This window comes from Theobroma cacao, chromosome 9 (assembly GCF_000208745.1).
Source record: "Theobroma cacao cultivar B97-61/B2 chromosome 9, Criollo_cocoa_genome_V2, whole genome shotgun sequence".
NCBI classification, from domain to species: domain Eukaryota; kingdom Viridiplantae; phylum Streptophyta; class Magnoliopsida; order Malvales; family Malvaceae; genus Theobroma; species Theobroma cacao.
The window spans coordinates 1,452,866-1,474,089 of record NC_030858.1 but is presented as its reverse complement, the minus strand read 5'-3'; the positions used below and the strand labels follow the sequence as shown (position 1 = coordinate 1,474,089).

The window sequence follows — 21,224 nt, the reverse complement described above, 5'->3', positions numbered from 1 at the left end:
TAAGATTTTTCATATATATCGTGAATTTAGTATAATGATGACATTAAAATTTTGATTAATAGAAATCCATATAATCTAAATCTTTGATATAATTTTATTATTATTATTTTCATAACTGCATTTTAAGCATAATGTTATGGACAAATCAATCTGCCCCCAATCAGGTTGTTACTTGTTAGAACTCACACAGCAATATTTCCAAGCCAAAAGAGCAATGGGACCTGAGCAACAGCTACTAGAAGTAGAAGATAATGGCGTTTGCTTGAATGGTTCTCAGACCTTCTCACCTCCGCAATCAGAATTCTCTTCATGATCTTCACAAGCAGCATTCCCATACAGAAACATTCCCACAATGTAACTACATAGAAGCAGTGACTCCATAGGATCCTGCAGAGTAGAACAACCGAAACTACAGCAAAAGTGTACCCTCCATAAGCAATGATGTCGAGCAATGGCACGTCTCCGTCTCCAAGTGTGTGCAGTGTTGCTTCGAGTAGAAGGACTTGGAATAACCAGCAAAGCAGTCCATTCGTAGCTTGCAGGCCTACAGCTTCAGGACTAAATCTGGAAAACAAGGAAATTTGTTATATTTGCCAAATGGTTTAAACGAAACAAGAAGATTAAAAGGGAGGTTGGACTTGCTTTCCATTGATGCCTAGAAAGAAGCCCGCTAGAACCACATAAGTGCCAAATGCCATCAATGGGATGTACAGATCAGGTGCATTTATGTCATGAATTGGAGGCTTGTAAGAGAATTCACCCCCTACTGTTTCTGTTGCTCTCATCCAGTGTCCCTGGAGGAAAAAGAAAGAGTGTGTCAACTTCTGAGATGGAAACAGAAGGTAATATTTACTTGCTATTGCATATACCTTATGCAGGAATGGGAACAGAATTAACTTCAATTTGTTCATCACATACTGATCACTCACTTGAAAGTAATACTGGGGATTGGAGAAGTATCTGCTGATCTGCAATATGTTTCACAAGCAAGACTAAGAATCATCATTCAAGGAAAACCATCTGCTTAGAACTTATAAATCTTACATTGCCCGGTACATAGGCTGAGCCTGATCTAAAGAGCTTCTCCCCGTAGGCACCCAATTCGGTTTTGATCAAATCAGTCCCAGCTCCATATAGAGCATCACCAAATGGATTCATTTGCTCCTTTCCTGCTGGTTGAACAATGATTTGCACACATCCTTCTGAAATACATAATGATGTTATATATACAATAACTGATGGATAGTAGGTGATGTGCTATCTATTGAAACTTGGCAGTTCTGATTCAGCTTACCATCTATATTTGCCAAAAGGGAAATATTCCATTCTGTGGTTATTGCTGTAACTAAAGTTTACCATTTCAGGAAGGGGGCACATAAAAAACCAAGCCATTTTTTTCCATGGTACAATAAAAAACAGTGGGCAAAGACCAGAAAATGACAAGTAGCTTTTGGCCCAGATGCACAGAGAAGCAAGCCACGCTTACACAGTTACACTCGACCCAAAAACAGAAGAAAGTTGTCCTAGAACCGAAGGCAGGATTTTGCTCTTCTAATTGACATTTAATCAAACTTTAAAACTAGCTTAACTATGCAAGTAAACAGTCAAATAATGTCTACAATGAACTGAAACAGCTTATTCTATTGACAAGAACGCTGAGGTTCGGATTGAACTATTGCTGTAACAGGAAATCTAAAAGGTACCATATATGCTAATTAACCCACAATGGGTAGTTAATTAATTAGTAAATTTCTTCAATTATTCATATATTTTCCGGGACATATTTCGTCCATGGGCTTTGAAAACAGTACAAAGAAACTCACTCACCTTCTCCCTGTGTGTTGAAAATTGCCATTGGTATCCCCAAATTTGGCCAACCTCACCCAATTCCCTTAGAATAAAAATTTTCATGCTTTGAAACGGTGATTTGGCATTCTGACGGGTCCGCTTCTCAATGTTACAGTGATAACTGTGACATGTTCCTTCCCTAATCTATTTTTCCAAGTTTAGGCAATAGATACAGTATCCAGACTGATACACACACTATCTAGTTGGGCTTGGATGGACTTTTTGTCCACTAGGATGCAAGTTTAAAGGCAATGCTACTGTTGTTGGGTCCTAATGTCCGCCTTCCAAAATCCTATTTCCCAATGTCGAAACAGACGTATCAAATATTTCTGCCACATTATACAGGGCTACGACCTGGTTTCATTGACCCTGTTGCCTTTGGGCCTTTGCCTTTCTTTTTAACGGCTTCCTCCTCATGGACCCAGAATGCATGATTACACTTGCAGATCCACACGCACATAGCATTGTGCAGTACAAATAATTAATGTTTTATTAGCCATGGTTAATTATCAGTATATGAAATGTGCTTGATTCCAACCGACGTGATTCCTGATCACGATCCAAAAGAAAAGGAGAGCAAAAATGGTTGACATAAAAGGCTACGGTCATTGGCTCTATCTCACGACGCCCGTTAAGTAATAAGTCACATCAAACTTTGTCTACATTCCAACCGAGTTGTGACCAATGACCATTAGCAAACTAATACTGTTATCCTTTTTCCCCTTTTTGTTGTTTTAGAAGTTATCAATCTACATGCATAACCTAATAATCGTCTACCCAAAAAGGAGATTCCATATCTCACCTATCATCTTTTCATATCACTATCAAGAAACAGAAGGTTCACTACATATTTTGGGCAAATACCCAAATCCCAAAACAACATTTTCGAAATGAAAGGCAGCCCAAGGAGTCTGCATCGATCTGAATGATTGGTTTGGTTTACATGGAATTAATGAGAGAGCTCATTCAATGGCCATAAACTGGTTACTCCAAAACTGAATATGGTCAGTCTTTCAATGCAAGTTGTTCTACTTTGTCATGGAGTTAAGGGGTGTCCCATTATTCTTAATCATGTCTATCTAATCAATCTTGTTTGATTGCTACCTTATATCCACCCATTTACCTAAGTTGACATTCGGAAGCTATATATATATGGCGACAAATTTTAGAATCCTGCAGGAGTGGACAATGCCAGCCCGAAAGGCCTCGAGAGTCCTAGAGACATGAGCGCAGTTTAAACTTTAAAGCGAAACCAATGCCGACATAACTGCCCAACTGCTCATATTGAAGACAAGCCACTTCCATCTCCCCATACCAACTCCTCCTTTCCCTCTTCCCCAATCTTTTATTCTCTTGTTTGTCTTTAATGTGATCTGATTGTATTATCTGCTGGCTTCATGAATGCGGACGACCAAGAAATTACATCCATGAATGATTTTATTAAGGCGACAAAATGGGGTCAAAACTGCGGTGCCGTGGCTGTTGGGACATCTCTGTATATAATGATCCGTTCATACATGGCTGGATCGCTTAGGTCACGCTCGGCATATTGATCTTTCCTGCATATTTTTCACCCAAATACATGCAAGGCCCAAAGATTCTGTGTATATATTCTTTTTATTTTGACTGATAGAAGTAGATAATGCTATAGATCAAACTTGATCTTGTAATGAAAGGGATTTAAAATGTAATATATCATCTTAGGGTATTTTATATCTTTTATAAAATATGAGAAAGAAACCCGTAAGATAAGGACTTTACAAAATGTAGAATAACATTTTTGATTTCGTCATTCCATTAGTCATTGAGTTTGCTTCTCTAAAGATGTGATTGAATGAAAGTTTGTTACTAACGTACTCTTATTGGTAGTTTCTAAACTCGAATCTAGATTTTCAAGCTTCAAGACAACTAGATAAGTCATTGATTTACTTTGACATGAGCTATGCATGACAAGGATCCAAAAGAATAAATACAGAGAAGTGTTTTTAAATTAATACCCAAATTTCCTTGGTGCAATTATAAATTATGATGAAACTTTGACCAGATAGAGATGAAAGACAAGTAATATTAAAATGTCCAGTTGAGGATGCCAAGCATGCATGTATATATCTTAATACATATTCTTCAGAATTGAATACATTTAAGGAATTAAATCTAGGGATGAGAAGGTTCCAGGGCAGATATAGCAAAGCATATGCATTGATAGTGATGAAGCAAAGTAGAGAAATTGTGGGATGTGGAGATGTTAATTCTGCATGCTTGCATGCATATGGGGATCCGTGCTGTACACATGGAAACGATTGGAAAAAGAATACTGTAAAAGAGACTGTGGAAACAACATCTCGGAAATCATGGGCCAGATCTCATGTTAAAGAGTTTACAAAAGCAAGCAAAAGTTATAATTAGGTCTCTGACTGACTTTGGGGTGTAGAATTCGTTAGCTAGCTGTTCCAGCGTTGAAAAGAACCCTCCATTTGCAGTCCCTGCATGTGGGGTTGAGACTGGTCTCCAAACATATATATATATATATATATATATATACACACACACACTAATACTAATAATCATAATCATCAGAATGGACGGCAATGGACAAGTTCTTTTGTTCTTATTATGTGAGTTTCAAGCTCAGGGGATTTTCATCCTGCAATTTAGCCGATTATTTGACATTTAGTAAGAGGACAGGGCATTAATGTTCATGCACATGCAGGCGGCGGTGGACGCGTATACCTCGATCTCTATTCCTTGCTGCTGAAGAATTTCATATATTTGCCAGCTTAATCTCACAGAAAAGGATGCATGCATGCATGCATGTATATCCAGTTCATTAATTTCTTCAAGGAAAGAGGAAAGAAGAGGTAGGAATTAATAGTATAGTTCAACATGTGAAAATTTTGTCTGTCAACTACCTTTGGTAAATCCTGAACAGTTACCCTACTTAATAAGGATTAAAGAATTGTAAATTAGGCACGTTTGCTGCCATTGGGAAAGAATTTGGTAAAAGGGGTTTGAACAACTTCCATTGACAAATTTTAATGGGGATGTTAAGGAGGATGCAACAATAATTGGAAAGTTGACCAAACCCTGTCACACTACTCCAATTTTTAATCAAGAACACATCTAATTGAATAATCTAGTTTAATTTAACCACCTTGGCCTTTTTGCAGGCTTTGAGACCACGAGAAAACTTCATGCAAATTAGAAAAAGAAACAAAAGGGTGGTCATGCATGATTCCTGTTGAGAAAGAGATCTGATAACGACTGCTCGTTGGGACTATGAGCATCTCTTTCTTCAGGCTTACTGCCTCCCAATTGTTGCAGTTGTACCCCATTCAAAAGTATCAAGGCTACAGGCCTTTAGGAAAGGTCACAAGAGTCACAACCCCCCATCCATTAATCTTTATTACCCGCCTTTCTATCTTTGTTTTTTGGACCACAAAGGCTGTGGGAGAGAGAGAGAGAGAGAGAGTATTCCTCTGCTTAGATTCTATGGTTAAAATAATGTTTTAGTATAAGCTAGGCAGCTCAAGCTTGGCTTAAACCTTATTATTCTAAGTGACCACTTTCAGTCCAAGCTCAAATGATAACTTTGTTTATTTTTTTAAATAAACATAAAATTAACACCTTACAGGGACAATTTGCTACTAGTATATACCAGAACTATTGTTTTAATGATTATATTATTACTTTATATATTGCTGATAACATACAAAAACTAATTCAACGGCAATTTTACCTGTCTGTCACTCTCCATCAGTACTGTTAAAGTTAACAAGTTCAAGATTGCTGATCTATATCCATGAAGATTACAGATTAAGAGAGTAAATACTTTCATTGGACCCTAATTTCTTGGTCATTGGTATTTTTACAGTATGGCAAGAGAGAGAAAGAATCTTGTGATGCATTTATGATGTTGCTTCTGGGTTTTTAACCAAATTCGGATCCAGCTTTCAAATTGCCTCTTGTAGGACCGGCTACTCTCTCTCATCTGAATCTTGAGAGAGAGAGGTCCACATAGCTGCCTAACCCTGCAATAGTGTAGTAATGCAGCAACATCAGACTTGATAATTCACCATATAAATCTACAATTCAGGCTTGCATATCTTCTCTGATCAGTTCCTATACATGTATCAATATCTCTGAGTGAGCCGTAGCATAGCTGTTTTACATTACAGCAGAGAGAGAAAGAGTGAGAGCAGTACCCTTCATTTTTCAAAACGAGGGTGCAAATGGCAGCAACGGGTCAAAGCAAAGCCTTTGTCATCTCAATATCTTACCTGTTCTTCTCTTCACTCATCGGCATTATTCTTGCTGCTGTGCCAAAACAACAAGAACTCGATCGAATTTCATCTCTTCCAGGACAACCGCCAGTGACATTTTCTCAGTTTTCAGGCTACGTTACTGTCAATGAGAAACATGGTCGAGCTCTCTTCTACTGGCTGACGGAAGCCATTACAGTTCCAGAGAAAAAACCTCTAGTTCTTTGGCTCAATGGAGGTCAGTCTTTCTAGCTTTCTAGCTAGCTACTCCCTCTATTTTCTTCACTGTTGCTACATTTTACCATAGTCCAACAAGTAAGACTGTCCTGATAGAGAAATATCCATTTTCTCATGTTCTTTTTCAAGTCATTAAGATTGGTCTAGCTAATTTTGCCATACATGTTCAAATCAAAGAACTTGCATAATCCATATCCATGGTAATTTCTTTTTCCTTAAAAAGGAAAAGAACCAAAATAAAACTGAAGAACATTGACTAATTAAGAACCCATAAACAGTTCTCCATGGAAAAACAATCCCCCACACCCGAATCACAATGCTGTAGACTGATGAACACATCATTTTCCATGCAATTAATGTCTTGTTTCTTTGTTGGTTCTGTGCTTTAAAAAATGGCATTGATACCAAAATGATGAGCCAAAAAATATCTCTGCCTCTCAATAAATGGAGCATTGCGCACTGCACGTCCCAGCTCATGTCCCAATCCATTGCCGATGCCCACCCTATCCACAATTCCATATAGACTGCGCCCATCAACTCCAAGAGCAAACTAGCGAAGACCCCTTAACCCAAGCTAAAATGCACCTTCAGGCTCAAGCGGAAAGAAGTGTATAGTAAAAACGACTGTGTTTACGTGGTACCCAAAAAGGAAAAACCAAAAATAAACCCGCATGGGACCTCGTGATCTCTCTCTGTCTGTATCTTTTTAGGGTTTTATTCCTTCTACAACTGACGTTTATTCCCTGTTTTGAATAAACCCGTTGCCTCACAAAAAGCCTTTGCAGCTCTCTGTGTAATTTCTTTGTCACTTTGTTTTCAACTTTCTTTGCATTTGCTAGTTGTTCTTTTTTTTTTTCCAGAAGGAAAACGTAAAAGCTACCACAAAGTGAACCAACTTTTTCCAGTAGAACTGTCCAAAAATTGTTCATGTTGCTGCAAACAAAAGATGCCCCCCCCCACCCCTCCTTCTCTGTCTCTCCTTTGCTTCTCGTCTTCTTTGTTTCTTTGAGTTGACTTGAGATAGAGAAGGCAGCAAAAAAAGGGAAGAAAAGAAGTTTGCCACCAACTCCCACTGTTCCTTTGTTTCTTTGAAGCACGCGCATTTCAGTAGGAGAAGGTGATGGTGATGATGATGTGGGGTTGCTCGAGCTGCTATGACCCAGAAATGGGGGAGGAATTGAAATATTTTTTTGTAATTAATCACTCAAAAGTTCATTAAACTAAACCACGGGAAATATAAAAATGTGGGTCACTATCTAGCGAATTAATAACAGAAGCTGACATCTCATCAGAAGGAAATTAAACTGTTTCCTTAGTGTTATAAATATATAATATGGGTCACTATCTAGCGAATTAATAACAGAAGCTGACATCTCAGAAGGAAATTAAACTGTTTCCTCAGTGTTCTGTATATATATATATTATTTTTTTTTTTTTGAAGAGCAAAGAGGGTAGGTGTTCCTTCTCAGATTACTTCAGTGACTCCATTCAATGTTTTTCCTAACAGGATGAAAATGGCAATCTTACCTAATGGTTTAGAGTAGATAAATTGACTGAACTGCTATAGATTTGATTGTTGAATACTTTCACTTTGACAATCTTGTTCAAATATATCATTAAATTTTGAGTAGTTTTAAGGAAGCAACACTCTCTTCCCCTTGCATTAATTTGAAGATTGGGATAACATTTTCTCGCTCGTACAAAATCTGGGAAGATGCGATATGGGAAAAAAAAAAGGTGCTTAATTAGCTAAATTACTTCACCAATAACTACTGTGGGCAACGGTCATTTCCATTGATCTTGACAGGCCCAACTTCTCCTGTTTCTGCTCCACTATGTACACAGGGTTGACCCTACTGCAAGTGGTTAGCTGAGCTAGACCGGAATAGAAGCATCACATGGTGGAACTGAAACTGGGCCACTCTTCGATTGTTGTCACACACCCCCTTTACTCTATTTCTTCTTGCTTGAAATCATGCAATTTTTGATTGCATGTGTTTATTGTGGTTGGGAAAAATTCTTGCTTCAAATCACTACTATCTTTGAACTATGAACCTCTCATTCAAGGGTCACATCTGTTCTTGCTTAAAAAAAAAAAATCAAACTTTGTCCTCCTTTTGCAATTATGAATTGACTCCACCATTATTCAAAAATTATTTCCTCCTCTGTATCTGTATTTTTTTTATCTAGATTAATTAGAAGATTGCATTGATACAAAGATTGTAGAGACTGCTCAAGTCTCTATTCAAGATCTAGTACTATTGCAGTTGCAGTACTAATAAAGCTTGTTTATTCGTGTCATGTTACTTAACATTCAACCATATTTGAAGTTCAGAATGATGATCTAGGTTTATCAAGAAAAAACAACCATCAAGTGATTTCTTCTCATTATTTAAATATTTCAGTCTCTGAGTTGGCTTGGTAAATAAACTTGTCAGAGCTTAATTAGTTAAAACCAAAGTACATGGTGGTATATGAATTCAGTGATTGTCAGGTTGTTCTAATTAAATAAGCCAATTGACCTTAAAGGGTTTGAGTTTCTAGTTAATTTGTCACTGATTGACTGTGCAGGGCCAGGTTGCTCATCAGTGGCATATGGAGCATCAGAGGAAATTGGACCATTTCGGATTAATAAAACTGGTTCCTCCGTTTATCTCAACAAGTATTCATGGAATAAAGGTAACAATCAAACACCTAATCTGTATGTATTGAATTTGGTTTCCAAATGGCAAAATCACATGAAGTAAGTAGAACAAATTTTTAGTAATGTTTGCAGGTTCTCATCTTTTTTTCAGCACTCTTTCCCTTATAAAACTTACAGTATTTGGTTTTGTTTATGTTTGCAGAAGCAAGTATTCTGTTCCTTGAGTCACCTGCTGGAGTTGGATTCTCTTACACAAATATAAGCTCCAATCTTGAAGACTCCGGAGACAGTCGGACAGGTGCTTATATTAGCAGCTAACCGTCGCTTTTTTACTGCTCTCATTTGAAGCATCATTCTTTAATCCTGATGGTAGTTTGTTTGTGAGTTGACACAGCTCAGGATGCTCTAATGTTTCTCATCAGATGGATGTCAAGATTTCCACAATACAAACACAGAGAATTTTACATTGCTGGAGAAAGTTATGCAGGTAAATGAACCTGCAACAACTGGTTATAACTCAATTTGTTGCTAAATAAGCTTTAAGAAAAATATTCTGAACTGACAAAATTGTAATTGTTTACATAGGACATTATGTTCCCCAGTTGGCCAAGAAAATCCATGACTACAACAAAGCCTATTCGCACCCAATCATCAATCTTAAAGGATTTATTGTAAGTAAGCCAAGCGTGGTTTTCACTTTTATCAGATATTAAGATATCAGAAACAATCACCAGAAACTCTAGATAAAGTTCATGGACTTGAGAGATTTTGAATGAAACTCATACAGGTTGGAAACGCTGTTACTGACAATTACTATGACAGCATTGGGACTGTTGCATTTTGGTGGAGCCACTCCATGATATCAGATAGAACCTACAAAGCCATCATGAAACATTGCAATTTCACAGCAGAGAAAAGTTCACAAAAATGTGATGATGCTGTCAGTTATGCCATGAACCACGAGTTCGGAGACATCGATCAATACAGCATTTATACCCCATCTTGCTTGGCGTTAACAAATAACTCAGCCAGGCATATAAGGCTCAAAAATACTCTTTTGCATAGACGGGTTTCGGGGTATGATCCGTGTACTGAAAACTATGCTGAGAAATACTATAATCGGCCCGACGTGCAAAAGGCTATGCATGCAAATACAACTGGGATTCCTTATAAATGGACTGCTTGCAGGTTTCTCCGTACTTTATCATTAAGTTGAATTCTTTCTGAAAAGGGTGGTTTTGGTGATTGAGAAATGATTCTCTTTTTTGTCATTGGACAGTGATGTTCTCATCAAAAACTGGAAGGATTCAGAAAACTCTGTCCTACCAATATACAAAGAGCTGATTGCAGCTGGTCTAAGAATATGGGTTTTCAGGTGAGTTCTAAACTTCACTGACCTCATACAAAATCTCTAAAGTTCTGCTCCTGAGTTAGAAAAAATAAGTAGGGGACACAAACGAACCAGGGCTGCAATTTTTACACAAGAAAAAGACCATGGGATACTACAAAAGGAAATACTAAAATACTCAAAAAGTAAGATACTTCGTATTTTCAGATACTGGCAGTCGCTTTTTCCTGTAGTCACAGTAAAAGAAGGGGCAGTGAGACAGGCTGACAATCACCGTTTTCTAGCTGCAAGCTTATATCAAGATGTGTCCAAATCATATGAATAACAATAGGCATTTGTTACTGCTAGGAAATTAGGCTTTAGAGGTTGAGTGTTTGACTGTCCTTGATCAGATTCATACAGGATTGTGTCGCTGCATGATTTTAGTCTACACACTGCACTTGGACCTGATTTCATTTTCCGAAGAACTAAATGTACCATAAATGACTTCCGTTGAATGCAGCGGTGACACAGATTCAGTTGTACCTGTGACTGCCACCAGGTTTTCCCTCAGCCACCTCAACCTCCACATCAAAACTCCTTGGTATCCGTGGTACTCTGGCAACCAGGTATTTCACATACTCACACCATATCTGATTTCCGAAATGGTTTTGTTAGTGGTACATCCTAGTCTTTCCTTCTGTTTTTTTTTTCTTTTCCAAATATAAAATCAGTTTGAATCAATATATGATTGAGTAGGTTGGAGGATGGACAGAAGTTTATCAAGGACTAACTTTTGCTACAGTCAGAGGAGCTGGCCATGAAGTTCCTCTATTCCAACCCAAGAGAGCTTTCATTCTTTACAAATCGTTTTTGGCAGGGAAAGAATTGCCAAAGTCTTAATGAACTTTCTCTACTTAAGAAGACGGGGAAAGATCAATTGTTTCAGCTTTTAAGTTTGTTGAGCAAATGCAAATCTACCAGTTAGAGCAAGATCCCCATATAATTTAATATATGGGCGTTTTATAGTTAGGAATGATTCATTGAAATTAGGATTTCTTATTATTTACTCCAAAGACTTAGTTCTCCATTTCACAGTTCGGGCAAACCCCAAATGATGGAAACTGAACTAGAATTGTTAATTGAAAGAACTTGAGGAAACGGAGCATTAATCCATTTTGCATGTCGAGTTTTCACCTTGAAAACAAATGGGAAAATTGCCCTCTGCACTGTTTGCGTGCCAGGAAAACAAGATTGTAACAAGGCAATTTCACGTAAAAGAAATGATACTGTAACATGTTAGCCAAAAGCTTGTTGTCAGGACATAAACGGTTGATATGTGCAGTACTAATTGCCAACTATAATCATTAGGAGCAGGACAAAAGGTTCCTACCTTCCGTTATCTAACTATCTAATGGTCAACTGGTCCTGCCAGAAACAACCCAGAGCAGCCCGGTAGAGCGTGCACGCAATTGCACTTGACTAGAAGTTCGAGGCTCTAAGACTGAATAGAGAAATGGATTCAGTTCCATCAGACCATCACAAAACGAAAATCTAAAATCTTCCAAACAGTCTTGCTCTACCCAGTTCAAATATTAAGCTGAATGGCTTTGCAAATTCATAGTAATAAGTGTAAAACGAGTGTTTCTGCATTGGTTTGTATACAAAATTGAAACTAGCTCATCCAGGTGCCAGTTGAGAGATCATCATTGCTTTAATCCCTCACCGAGACCTTGTGGCATTCCTAAGCTTTGCGCAAGATCACTCATCCTTTCCTTCATGGCCTGAGAAAATCGAAAAATAAAATATCAGTAAAAGTGATTCTAGAAAAGGTTCTGCATCTTGTAATTACAAAAAATTAGGAGATTATCACCTGGACACTTTTTTGGTGTGCATCCTTGTATGCTTCATTAACTAACTCAGACAACTTCTACACATATTAAGTTTGGGAAAATAGATTAGGAGCTTGATATGGGCACCAAGCAAACAAGTTACAACTTTTAAATTCTTCTCAATGCCTTATAATCAGCAGCCCAACATGAGTCATTATTGGGGCCTAACTTAACCAGGTGGAAGTATCAAAACTGTTTCTTCCCTGTACCATTTCTTAAAAGGATTTTGTAAATAAGAAGCACCTAATATGTGACTAGAATCAAGGTGTCATCTCAAATAATCTGGCAGAAAAATATTTGAATAAACGGATACTCACTTCTGGACCCAATTCCATTGCTGCCTCAGTAATCTCTATGCGTACAGGTTGCTGGTTTCCAGATAATGTGGCCTGAAAAAGAACATTATCAGTCAGAATATCTGTAAAATTCAATAGAAATATACAATAACAGTCTGCTTAAGATATAAAGCAGCAACAGTTCATTGGAAAACATGAAAACTGAAATGGAACCATTCTTCATCCAAGGCATATTATATAGTCCTATGTATCTCTTATATTCAAGATCATGAACAGAAATTATAACCATAATAGTAATTGACAAAAAGTTTCTAAACACAAGAATTTAGTTTAAAACAGAAGTCTTTCTATAATGACTCCACCCAAAAGGACCGGACAATCCAACTGAAACATATAAGTGGAAACTTATTCAGTGGAACAGTAATTGGTAAAGGAACCTGGGATCTAAAAACTAGAAGTATAAACTGACCTAGCTTGATCTATGCTCATTAGCTAATGTTAATGTAGCTAACCGTGTGAAGCAGTTGATGACATTTCTAGAGCAAGAGAGAGAGAGAGAACTATAATAACCTACCTTTATCAGCTCACCTTCACAGTAGCCATCAAACTCTGCTCTGCAATACAGATAAAAACCAAATGGAACTCACACATAGAGAGAAATTAAAAGTTCAGACATCAATAGGTGTAAGATAAAATCCATACGCGGCAAGTTCTTTTTGCACACGCACAGCCTCAACCTGGACAACCATTTGTGCTTTCTTCACTGTCTCATAGAGGTTTTGCATGTTTCCAAGAATTCCTGCCTAAGACCAATTAGCAGGACAGCAGCGTTAGTTTCAAAGGAGGAGAGAAAGTCAACCATGGCGCTGTATTCTAACTATCATGTGCAATTGTGAAAGATGATGAAGCTTGTGTAGCAGTCAAGTGAACCATAATGCCTGGTCACATGACTCAAGCAGTAATCAATTTTGGCACTTTTAAATGGACCAGTGGTTATGAAACAGAGTGCAAATCTAATGAGAAGATAGAGGACTAGAGCCATCCATGCATAGTGGCTGCCTATAATCTCTCTCTCTCCATGCATATGTATATGTCTGACAAAGTGAAAACACAAGATGAACCTTGATGACATATAATTGACTTAGACTACCATCAAAATGGATTAAACTGGGCTTTCCTTGTTTTCTAGCCCAATTACTCTCAGTAGTTTAGTAAAAACATCCTTCACACAGATTGGATCACATGACTTCATACAGGCTACTTGCTTCCTTAGTCTTGCACACAGCCTCACTAGATTTGTTCCGCTCTTGGAATTTGGGTTACTCATGGATTGATACATAGTGGCCTATGTGTATACAGAAGCTCTTTTGTTTATCATTATCTTTAACATAGAGAAAGAACAAGAGCATCTGACAAAACATGCATCCAAAGAATGGCATGGTGTGCAAATATAGCTTATCTTGACATGGGGCATTTAATATGACAAAACAAAGACCACGTACAGGGCTCAAACTGACCTACTAAACTACCAACATCAAATGCAACCAATAAATATTTCACATAAATTACTAGCAGTAACACGAAATACATGTATAACAATAAAAAAGACACTGAAACTGAGACATGACAACACCTAAGGCAGAATTTAAAGCATCATTTTCAGTTATACAACTAGTATTAGCTACTAGTCCAAACAATGGGGCATTGACTATAATCAAAAGGTCACAACAATATTAGAGCATGGATCAGACTATAACACCGCTAAATAGGCCATTATCCCCATAACATGGAAGGCATGCTACTCAATATCAGAGGTCAATGCAGCCATTTCTAAAGAATAGTTTAAGTTAAAATGCAGTGTACACCAGAAGCAAAGGCTAACATAACTGACCTTGGAAGGTGCATCATCACCCTTCTCACCATTTTCCTTTTTTCCACCAAACAGACCATATACACGTAGAGATTTATAGCTACGCCCAGATTTTCGACGACCTGACGATGATAAAAACTGCTTACCAGCTAGATTTGTACTGAAATTAAGATTACCTGAAAGCCATCAGGAGAAACACAAATTAGAAAATTAGAAGACACTCTTTAAGATCATAAATTGGGAGGAAAAATTGAAGTGCATATAAACACTCAACTGCAAACTAGACACTAGATTAGTACATAACATTTTAGGTCCCCCGAAATTTAGCATTGGAGTTCTGAAAAGATTGAATCTCCTAATGACTAGATTCACTATTTTCTATAATTAGAAATAAAAAATTAAGAATAAAATGTAAAACACACAGAAAAGCAAAAATCTGAGCAAATTTCTACTTAATAAAAAAAGTGAGAAGATTAATTGAAGGTTCATACCTTCATCTTTCAATAAAAAAAACTACTAAATTAGACCCAATATAACTATTTAGCTATGGTGATAGCTCATTTCAACTCAAAACAAGCACTAGAGCAAACCCAGAAAACAAAATCAAAACTTTTTTGCATATTCTATTCTGATCCTCCATTTTTTCAGCAACCAAACACAGAGAGAGAGAGAGTTACCAAGGACGAGAGAAGACGGGATGGGCTTCTTCCAGCCAGTGGCTTCATGCAGATTTAATATTTGAGCAGTCACGGCACTTGTCGAAGCCATTGGTTTTGCAGGTTCTCTTCACCAACAAAATTTTCAGATATTTCTATAGGCTGCAGACGGACAAGAAGGAGATTTCACAAGATAAAGTTGGTTCTTTTTTTGGGTTTCCGGTGCTTGGGATTTTCTGTTCTTGGAGTGTGTACTTGTTTCCATGTGGTCCAATCAAAGAAAGACACGTTACCATGTCTGGATAGTTTTTACTTTCTTTTTCAGTCAAAAAACGTGGGAGCAGGAAATGCAAGGAAAAGAAAAGTATTGAAATTGTAAAACCCAATCCTACTGCTTGGGCCTCTGACATTGTTTCTACTTACAGGGTTTCACATTGTTCCAACCCAACTTGCAGAAGGCCCAAACTGATTCGATTGTTGTCTTGTTTATGGCTCTTGCATTCCTGGAATCGTCAGAAGCATCGAAAGGGGTTGATGGTTTTGGTTTGGTGACAAAGGGGTCTGATATTTAAGTCTTATATTCTGTAATCTGAGTTTGCTTTGACTTCGGACATTCAATCATTAGCTATGAATTAGCTTTAATCCCTTTGAAGAAGTGCTTACAGACATGTCTTAAGTATCTGTTCCCATGTTTATAAATGAAGAATTGGTACATGTGTTTATGTAGTAAGTTTTGGTCAATACCATAGCTGCTCCCTTTTTTCTGGTTTTTTTGCTTTGGTTCCTTGTTTCTTTGAGCTTTTCAAAGGGACTGCAAATAGTGATTGTAGCAATCTGAGAAAAGATGCAATTGATGAGAATTTCAACAAAAGCAGGCTACTTCCTGGAGTTGTTCCAAACCCTGAAACTATTTCAAACCAAGGAGTCATGGTCGTGTTGAAAGGCTGCTTAAGCCCCAGAAGTATTCTATTCACTTTTTATGGTCAACCATGTACACAGGCAACTTTCAGCATTTCTCTTCTAAGTTCTCACTGTCATTTCTTTCACTTTTCCATCAGCACCCAAAGTGAAGAAGAACCAATTAGTGATTTGTAAACAGTAATGATAAGCACTACAAGTCATCAATGGTGAAAGTGGCCACTTTGCTTCTGTTTCTGTCATTTACTGGTCCACTGGCTTAACTCATAAGCAAAGATACTGGCACTTGATTTTTAGCCAAAAGAGAAAAAAAAGGGTTGAGAAAGTGCATGCTTGCTACTTGCTAGCCTAGTGCCTTAAAACAGTTTAACAGAAGAAAGCACAAATCTGATTAAACAGTTAGACAACTAGAGGAAACATAAAGTACATTTTTTCATCCTTTTTGGTTACCCACCTCTTAACTTTTGACATATTGCCAAAACTCATATCACATGCTCTTAGAGCCCCAAGTGACTGTTTCACATGGGACATTTGTTTCTCTGGAACTGCAGAATAAAGGCATACAACTCAAAGTCCCAAACTGAATAAAGCATCAGAACTCAACTTTAAAGAAATTAGGTTGCTTGACAGTGATATGATGATGGTGATGATGATGGATTGTCCATGCCATAAGCTGATATATTTATATCCTAGAAGGGTATCAATCATCATCTTCATGGGAAATTCTTTGCCAGAAAGAAAAAAATTATCTGGGAAAATATTCAAATTCACTATCACATGTCCATTTCAGATAACATCCCACAAGGAATTAATTATTAATGGAAACAAAATGGAAAGACGAAGGGATAGGCTAGAAAGCTAGAGTTTTCTGCTCTCTTTCTGCAAAACTGATTGTAATACAGCCAAGCCATCCCCCTCTCTTATTGCATTCATATGCATCCTACATGTGCTTGTATCTCTTTTGAATCAGTTTCAAGTTTTAAATGAATAAACAGTAAGAACCAGGCCACCGACAGTGCTGTCACAGAAGGGAAACAAATTTCAAGAGAGGCCGAGCAGCTTTTTTTCCCTCTCTTTTTCACCATCCTTCAGCTTTCTTAAGCTATCAAAGGTCTGTTGCTGGCTTTCACCATGCTGGTTATCCATTATTCATTGTGGTACTGTACCGTATTTTACCAAGATACCCCCTCCCACTTAAACGAAAATAGGGAATTTAAATGATGATCCCGGATTGGTATTCATCACTGTCAACTTGGCTACCTTGTAGTTAAAAGAGGGTACAGTGTACAGAAAATATGGCAATAGGGTCGGGATTCGAAGTCATGGACTTTGTTGGTTTCCACTTTCCAGCATTTACAGAGGACATGAAAGTTCTGCTTGTTGTGATGGCTAGGAAGGTAGGATGGTGTCCGGATTCCAGGGTTAGGTGGGTAGATCTGTAGATATGAATGGGGATATTACTAGTTTTATTCAAAAGAATAGTTGCAAGATATTACTAGTTTAACCCTCATGGGAGGAATTTAATAGAAGGGAAACTACTCAGGCGGCCTGCAAATCTGATTTGATCCTATCTGTTTCACAACAGGTTGACTGGCAAAGGGTCTCTGGCTTGAAGCCAAATTGGGGTTTATTCCCATCTTTTTAACAGATGGGAAGGTGCGTGGGACGTAAAAAAAAAACTCAAAGGAGAGAGAGGGGCAAGCAAGGCAAATGCATCCTTGAGAACAAAGGAAAGTGATGGGCATGTTAGGAAATTCAGAGGCAATGGGCCTGGACTATAATAATGTGAAATGAAAAGCATCTCTTTCTCATTGAAATTTATCATCAGTGAACACGCCACAGGCCAAAGCCTAAAAATAAGGTACCTCCAACAGCTGCAAAACCAGCACCAGCAACAACAACAACAACAACAACACATCAGAAAACAGCATCATCCTATTTTATCCTCCTGCTTTTTTCAGCCCACCCTTCTCGTATCAAAGACCATCTCTCTCTAAGAGAGAGAAAAAAACTTTCTTTCCTTTCTCTCTCTACACAGGGGAAAAACACACCAAATACAAAGAAAAGAAGAAACATGGAAACTCCACGCACCCTCTTCAAAAACAAAGAAGAGTCCACACACCACCCAACTCTCTCTCTCTCTCTCTCTTTCTTCAATGGCCCAGCTGGACCAAAATTTATGTAGAAGAAAAACAAAAAAGAAAGGAAAGATAGAGAGAGAACGGAAAGAAAGAGAAGATAGATGTCTTCAAATGTCCTCCAAACCAAACCACCTCAACAAAAACTACCCTCTCTCTTCTCACTCNAACCCCCCAAAAAATCCCATCTTCATCACTGTCTCAACTTTCAAAAGAAACATTTTTTTCACCGAGTTATGTGGGCTTCTTTGGGTTTTCTTTGTCTCGGTCAGAGTTTTCACAGAGAAAACAGGAAAGCGAGAACCTTCCTGTCTCTCTCTCTCTCTCTCTTTTCTTGTTTATCTTTCTCTTATCTCTCTCTCTACACTTATTCTTTCCTTTTATTATTTCTTGCCCATATCTCTTTCTTTCTTCCTTCTCATCAAATACTCTTCTTTCTTCCCTTTTCTCTTTCTCTTGTCCATATTTCCTTATTTTGGCCTTCTGAGTTCTTCTCTTAACCTCACCCCTGTGATCTGAAACATGAAGAAGCTGAAAGGGGTTGCTGCTGCTGTTGCTGCTATGGAGTATTCTCCATATGCTACGTATGAGGACCAAAGGACCAGGTTCAAGCACCAGAGCCTTATGCAAGACTTTGAAGACTTGCACAAGGTAATAACTTTTTTGCGGATTGTTTAGATTTGGAGTTACTTCTTTCAGATTTCATTAGATCCGGTGTTTATAGTCCTCTGGGTTTTCTTAATTTATGTTCTTGTCTTTAGTATTTTGGTTGAGAATAAGAAGAGGAAATGATTGTTTGGATCTTATGATTTGGTCTCAAGTTGATGGAGATCTTCCCTCATCCCTGCTAGGAAATTATGTTTCTTTTATATGCGTCTCTTATGTGGTATTGTCAGACTTTTGCGTTTTAGTTTTGTGCCTGTAGTTCTTTTGAGGAGGAAATGACTTTTTGATTCATGTTCTATGTTAATATCCCCTACCTACAATGAAATTTACCCTTTTTGTACTTGAATTTTCTAAATTTTCTTAGCTGTCAGCTGTGAAACCTGAAAAAGAAATTGAAATAGCTCCTCTAGTAGTCTTTTGATCCAACAAGCTTTCATAGGTTGGATTGATCAAGGTGATTATATGTAATTTTTTGGTTGTTTTCTGCAAGGTTTGATGATAAAATTATTGAATGTTTCCACCTAAATCCTTAAGTTCTTATCATTGCTTGCTTCACACTAACTACAAAGGGCTATACCTTTAAACCCTCCTTCCTCCAAAAGGAAAATTGAAGGCTCTGTTGCTTTTATCAACTTTGACATCTTTTGATGATTTCCATTACTATTACTTTGCTTGAACACTTGCCTTAAGGCCAGAGTATAAACTAAATTTTTATGTGCTTTGTGTTTTTCAGGAAACAGAGGCCATGAGAAAGAAGTTGCAGATGATGAAAGAGCAAAAATTGACCCTGTTGGCTGAAGTCCGGTATGATTTTGTTCCTCCATGAGTTTGTAGGATTTTGCAGGACTTTAGAATCACAATTATGAGTTAATATTGTGAGTTTTGACCCTATTTTTGTTCTTAGGTTTTTGAAACGGAGGCACAAGTTCTTGATGCAAAACCAATCTTCAAACACACCAGCCCAAAAAAACATTGTGCAACCACAGAATTTGGTGATTAGAAGTAAATCAAATATGAAGGAAAAGAAATCTACCGGAAAGGAACGAACTATGCAACGCCTAGCTACAGGTTTTGATTTGAACCAAAAGGGAAAGACTTACAGTGAAAAGGAAACCACTTTCACTCATCCTTCTCTGATGTTTGACTTAAACCAGAAGCAGCAGAAAATTTTGAACGGAAAGGAAGTTACTTTGCTGCGAAGTTCTTTACCAGTTCTTGACTTAAACCAGAGGGAAAGGGTTTACAGTGGAAAGGAAGCCACTGCTCGAAGCATGACACCGATTTTTGACTTAAACCAGATTTCGGTAATCAATTTGTAACTATTACAAGTCGTTGTCAGTAAAATTGAGATGCGATAATCTTTTATCATGTGCTAATGCCTCCTAAATTTTGTTTCATTGCAGAGAGAGGAGGAAGAACTACAGGCTAGTGATAATTCAATGAGAATAGAGGAATTCAAGAAAAGTTCAATGAGAATCGGAGCTGATGAGCAGCACAATGATATTAAAATATCAGCCTGCAGGAACACTGGAAACGGGCCAAACCGAGTTGCAAAAAGAAAGATCACATGGCAAGATCCGGTGGCATTGAGGGTTTAAGTCTCTTACTGTACTTGTAATAGAGGTGCTTATTTTGGAGGGGTTGGGACTTGGTGAGTTTAGCTTGCCTCCTGCCCGATTCTTAATAGCTCTGATGCTCTTTCTTCTCTTCTGTAAAGAAAATATAGTTGCATCTGTTAAATTTCTATAGATAAATATATATAATATAAAAAAAATATGATGCTTTGGGAATCAGATATGTTCTCAACGAAAGTGCTGTTTACTTGTATCATGAATGCGGGTCTTGTTTGGTGGGAGTAATCGAGAAGCAAATTGGTGATTGGTGGTGTGAAAGTTTGTTGAGAGATTCCCAAGTTTTGTTCCTTAGCCGCCTAGTTTTACATTTGCTGAGCAATCCAAGGTGCCGGCTGCTCCCTTTTTGTACGTGAATTGGGTAAAAATTTGGAGTAGCCTGCAAGTTTGTTGTCACTTTCGATCAGAATTTGCAAACGAAAATCCACCGTGGGTGGGTCCTCACCGAGGCCATGAAGCAAATGCAGACACAGATTGATGCCGAAGCGCTCGGTGAAGTTAGTTCAGATGTCACAAAGGATGGGAGTTTAAATGTTAGGTTAATGCTCACTTCATGCACCCTCCAGAATCTGATTGTGATACCACAATGAAACCCGATGTTTAGGCCTTGGACAGGGATGTTAATAGCCATCCTTTGTTTAAGGTAATTAAGGGTTGCCGTCGCCCCTTCTGTTACTACTCTCTATCAATAGGATTAAGGACCTTGTAACTGTCGGTAGAAATACACACTGTTATGAGAAATTTCCAACCAAATTTCTTGGAGATTAACCAGTTGCACACCTGCCGGAAAAGCATTGGTCCTATCCAGCTTCAGCTAAATTCAGAGACCTGGTTATCTGCTC

At 37.9% G+C, this 21,224-nt stretch overlaps 4 protein-coding genes across 5 annotated transcripts; 2 read left to right on the top strand and 2 right to left on the bottom strand.

Annotated features, from left to right (window-relative positions):
- LOC18587827 (protein YIF1A) lies at positions 159–1,859 on the bottom strand. The gene is made up of 5 exons (XM_007011844.2): positions 1,828–1,859; positions 1,045–1,202; positions 870–968; positions 643–794; positions 159–564 (listed from the first exon to the last, which is right to left on the bottom strand). The coding sequence occupies exons 1-5, from the start codon at positions 1,853–1,855 to the stop codon at positions 183–185; spliced, it is 819 nt and encodes a 272-aa protein (XP_007011906.2). The 5' UTR covers positions 1,856–1,859; the 3' UTR covers positions 159–182.
- On the top strand, positions 5,889–11,498 carry LOC18587826 (serine carboxypeptidase 24). Of its 2 annotated transcripts, XM_018127930.1 has the most exons (9): positions 5,922–6,345; positions 8,916–9,023; positions 9,191–9,286; positions 9,383–9,475; positions 9,574–9,659; positions 9,776–10,176; positions 10,268–10,363; positions 10,839–10,944; positions 11,075–11,498. In XM_018127930.1, exons 1-9 carry the CDS (start codon positions 6,078–6,080, stop codon positions 11,216–11,218), a joined length of 1,398 nt encoding a protein of 465 aa, XP_017983419.1. In that variant the 5' UTR covers positions 5,922–6,077; the 3' UTR covers positions 11,219–11,498. The 2 variants fall into 2 exon arrangements, with proteins under 2 accessions (XP_017983420.1, XP_017983419.1); XM_018127931.1 differs by lacking the exons at positions 10,839–10,944; positions 11,075–11,498 and adding an exon at positions 10,729–10,771 and having other exon boundaries at positions 5,889–6,345.
- On the bottom strand, positions 11,821–15,275 carry LOC18587825 (nucleoid-associated protein At2g24020, chloroplastic). The gene is made up of 7 exons (XM_007011842.2): positions 15,051–15,275; positions 14,395–14,549; positions 13,206–13,306; positions 13,078–13,117; positions 12,525–12,596; positions 12,189–12,245; positions 11,821–12,099 (listed from the first exon to the last, which is right to left on the bottom strand). The coding sequence occupies exons 1-7, from the start codon at positions 15,139–15,141 to the stop codon at positions 12,022–12,024; spliced, it is 594 nt and encodes a 197-aa protein (XP_007011904.2). The 5' UTR covers positions 15,142–15,275; the 3' UTR covers positions 11,821–12,021.
- LOC18587824 lies at positions 18,260–20,643 on the top strand. The gene is made up of 4 exons (XM_007011840.2): positions 18,260–18,736; positions 19,485–19,555; positions 19,656–20,055; positions 20,155–20,643. Exons 1-4 carry the CDS (start codon positions 18,608–18,610, stop codon positions 20,347–20,349), a joined length of 795 nt encoding a protein of 264 aa, XP_007011902.1. The 5' UTR covers positions 18,260–18,607; the 3' UTR covers positions 20,350–20,643.

Bases quoted from the DNA above. Each gene is read 5' to 3' on its own strand.
- LOC18587824 (XM_007011840.2), top strand. From the start codon at position 18,608: ATGAAGAAGCTGAAAGGGGTTGCTGCTGCTGTTGCTGCTATGGAGTAT. The intron at 18,737-19,484 runs GTAATAACTTTT...TGTGTTTTTCAG, and splicing joins ACTTTGAAGACTTGCACAAG to GAAACAGAGGCCATGAGAAA. The intron at 20,056-20,154 runs GTAATCAATTTG...GTTTCATTGCAG, and splicing joins TTGACTTAAACCAGATTTCG to AGAGAGGAGGAAGAACTACA.
- LOC18587826 (XM_018127930.1), top strand. From the start codon at position 6,078: ATGGCAGCAACGGGTCAAAGCAAAGCCTTTGTCATCTCAATATCTTAC. The intron at 6,346-8,915 runs GTCAGTCTTTCT...TTGACTGTGCAG, and splicing joins AGTTCTTTGGCTCAATGGAG to GGCCAGGTTGCTCATCAGTG. The intron at 9,660-9,775 runs GTAAGTAAGCCA...AAACTCATACAG, and splicing joins TCAATCTTAAAGGATTTATT to GTTGGAAACGCTGTTACTGA.
- LOC18587827 (XM_007011844.2), bottom strand. From the start codon at position 1,855: ATGGCAATTTTCAACACACAGGGAGAAG. The intron at 1,203-1,827 runs GTGAGTGAGTTT...TATGTATTTCAG, and splicing joins TTTCAACACACAGGGAGAAG to AAGGATGTGTGCAAATCATT. The intron at 795-869 runs GTATATGCAATA...TTTTTCCTCCAG, and splicing joins TGTTCCCATTCCTGCATAAG to GGACACTGGATGAGAGCAAC.
- LOC18587825 (XM_007011842.2), bottom strand. From the start codon at position 15,141: ATGGCTTCGACAAGTGCCGTGACTGCTCAAATATTAAATCTGCATGAA. The intron at 13,307-14,394 runs GTCAGTTATGTT...AATTGGTCTTAG, and splicing joins GTGATGATGCACCTTCCAAG to GCAGGAATTCTTGGAAACAT. The intron at 12,597-13,077 runs GTAGGTTATTAT...GTTCTTTTTCAG, and splicing joins GTGAAGGTGAGCTGATAAAG to GCCACATTATCTGGAAACCA.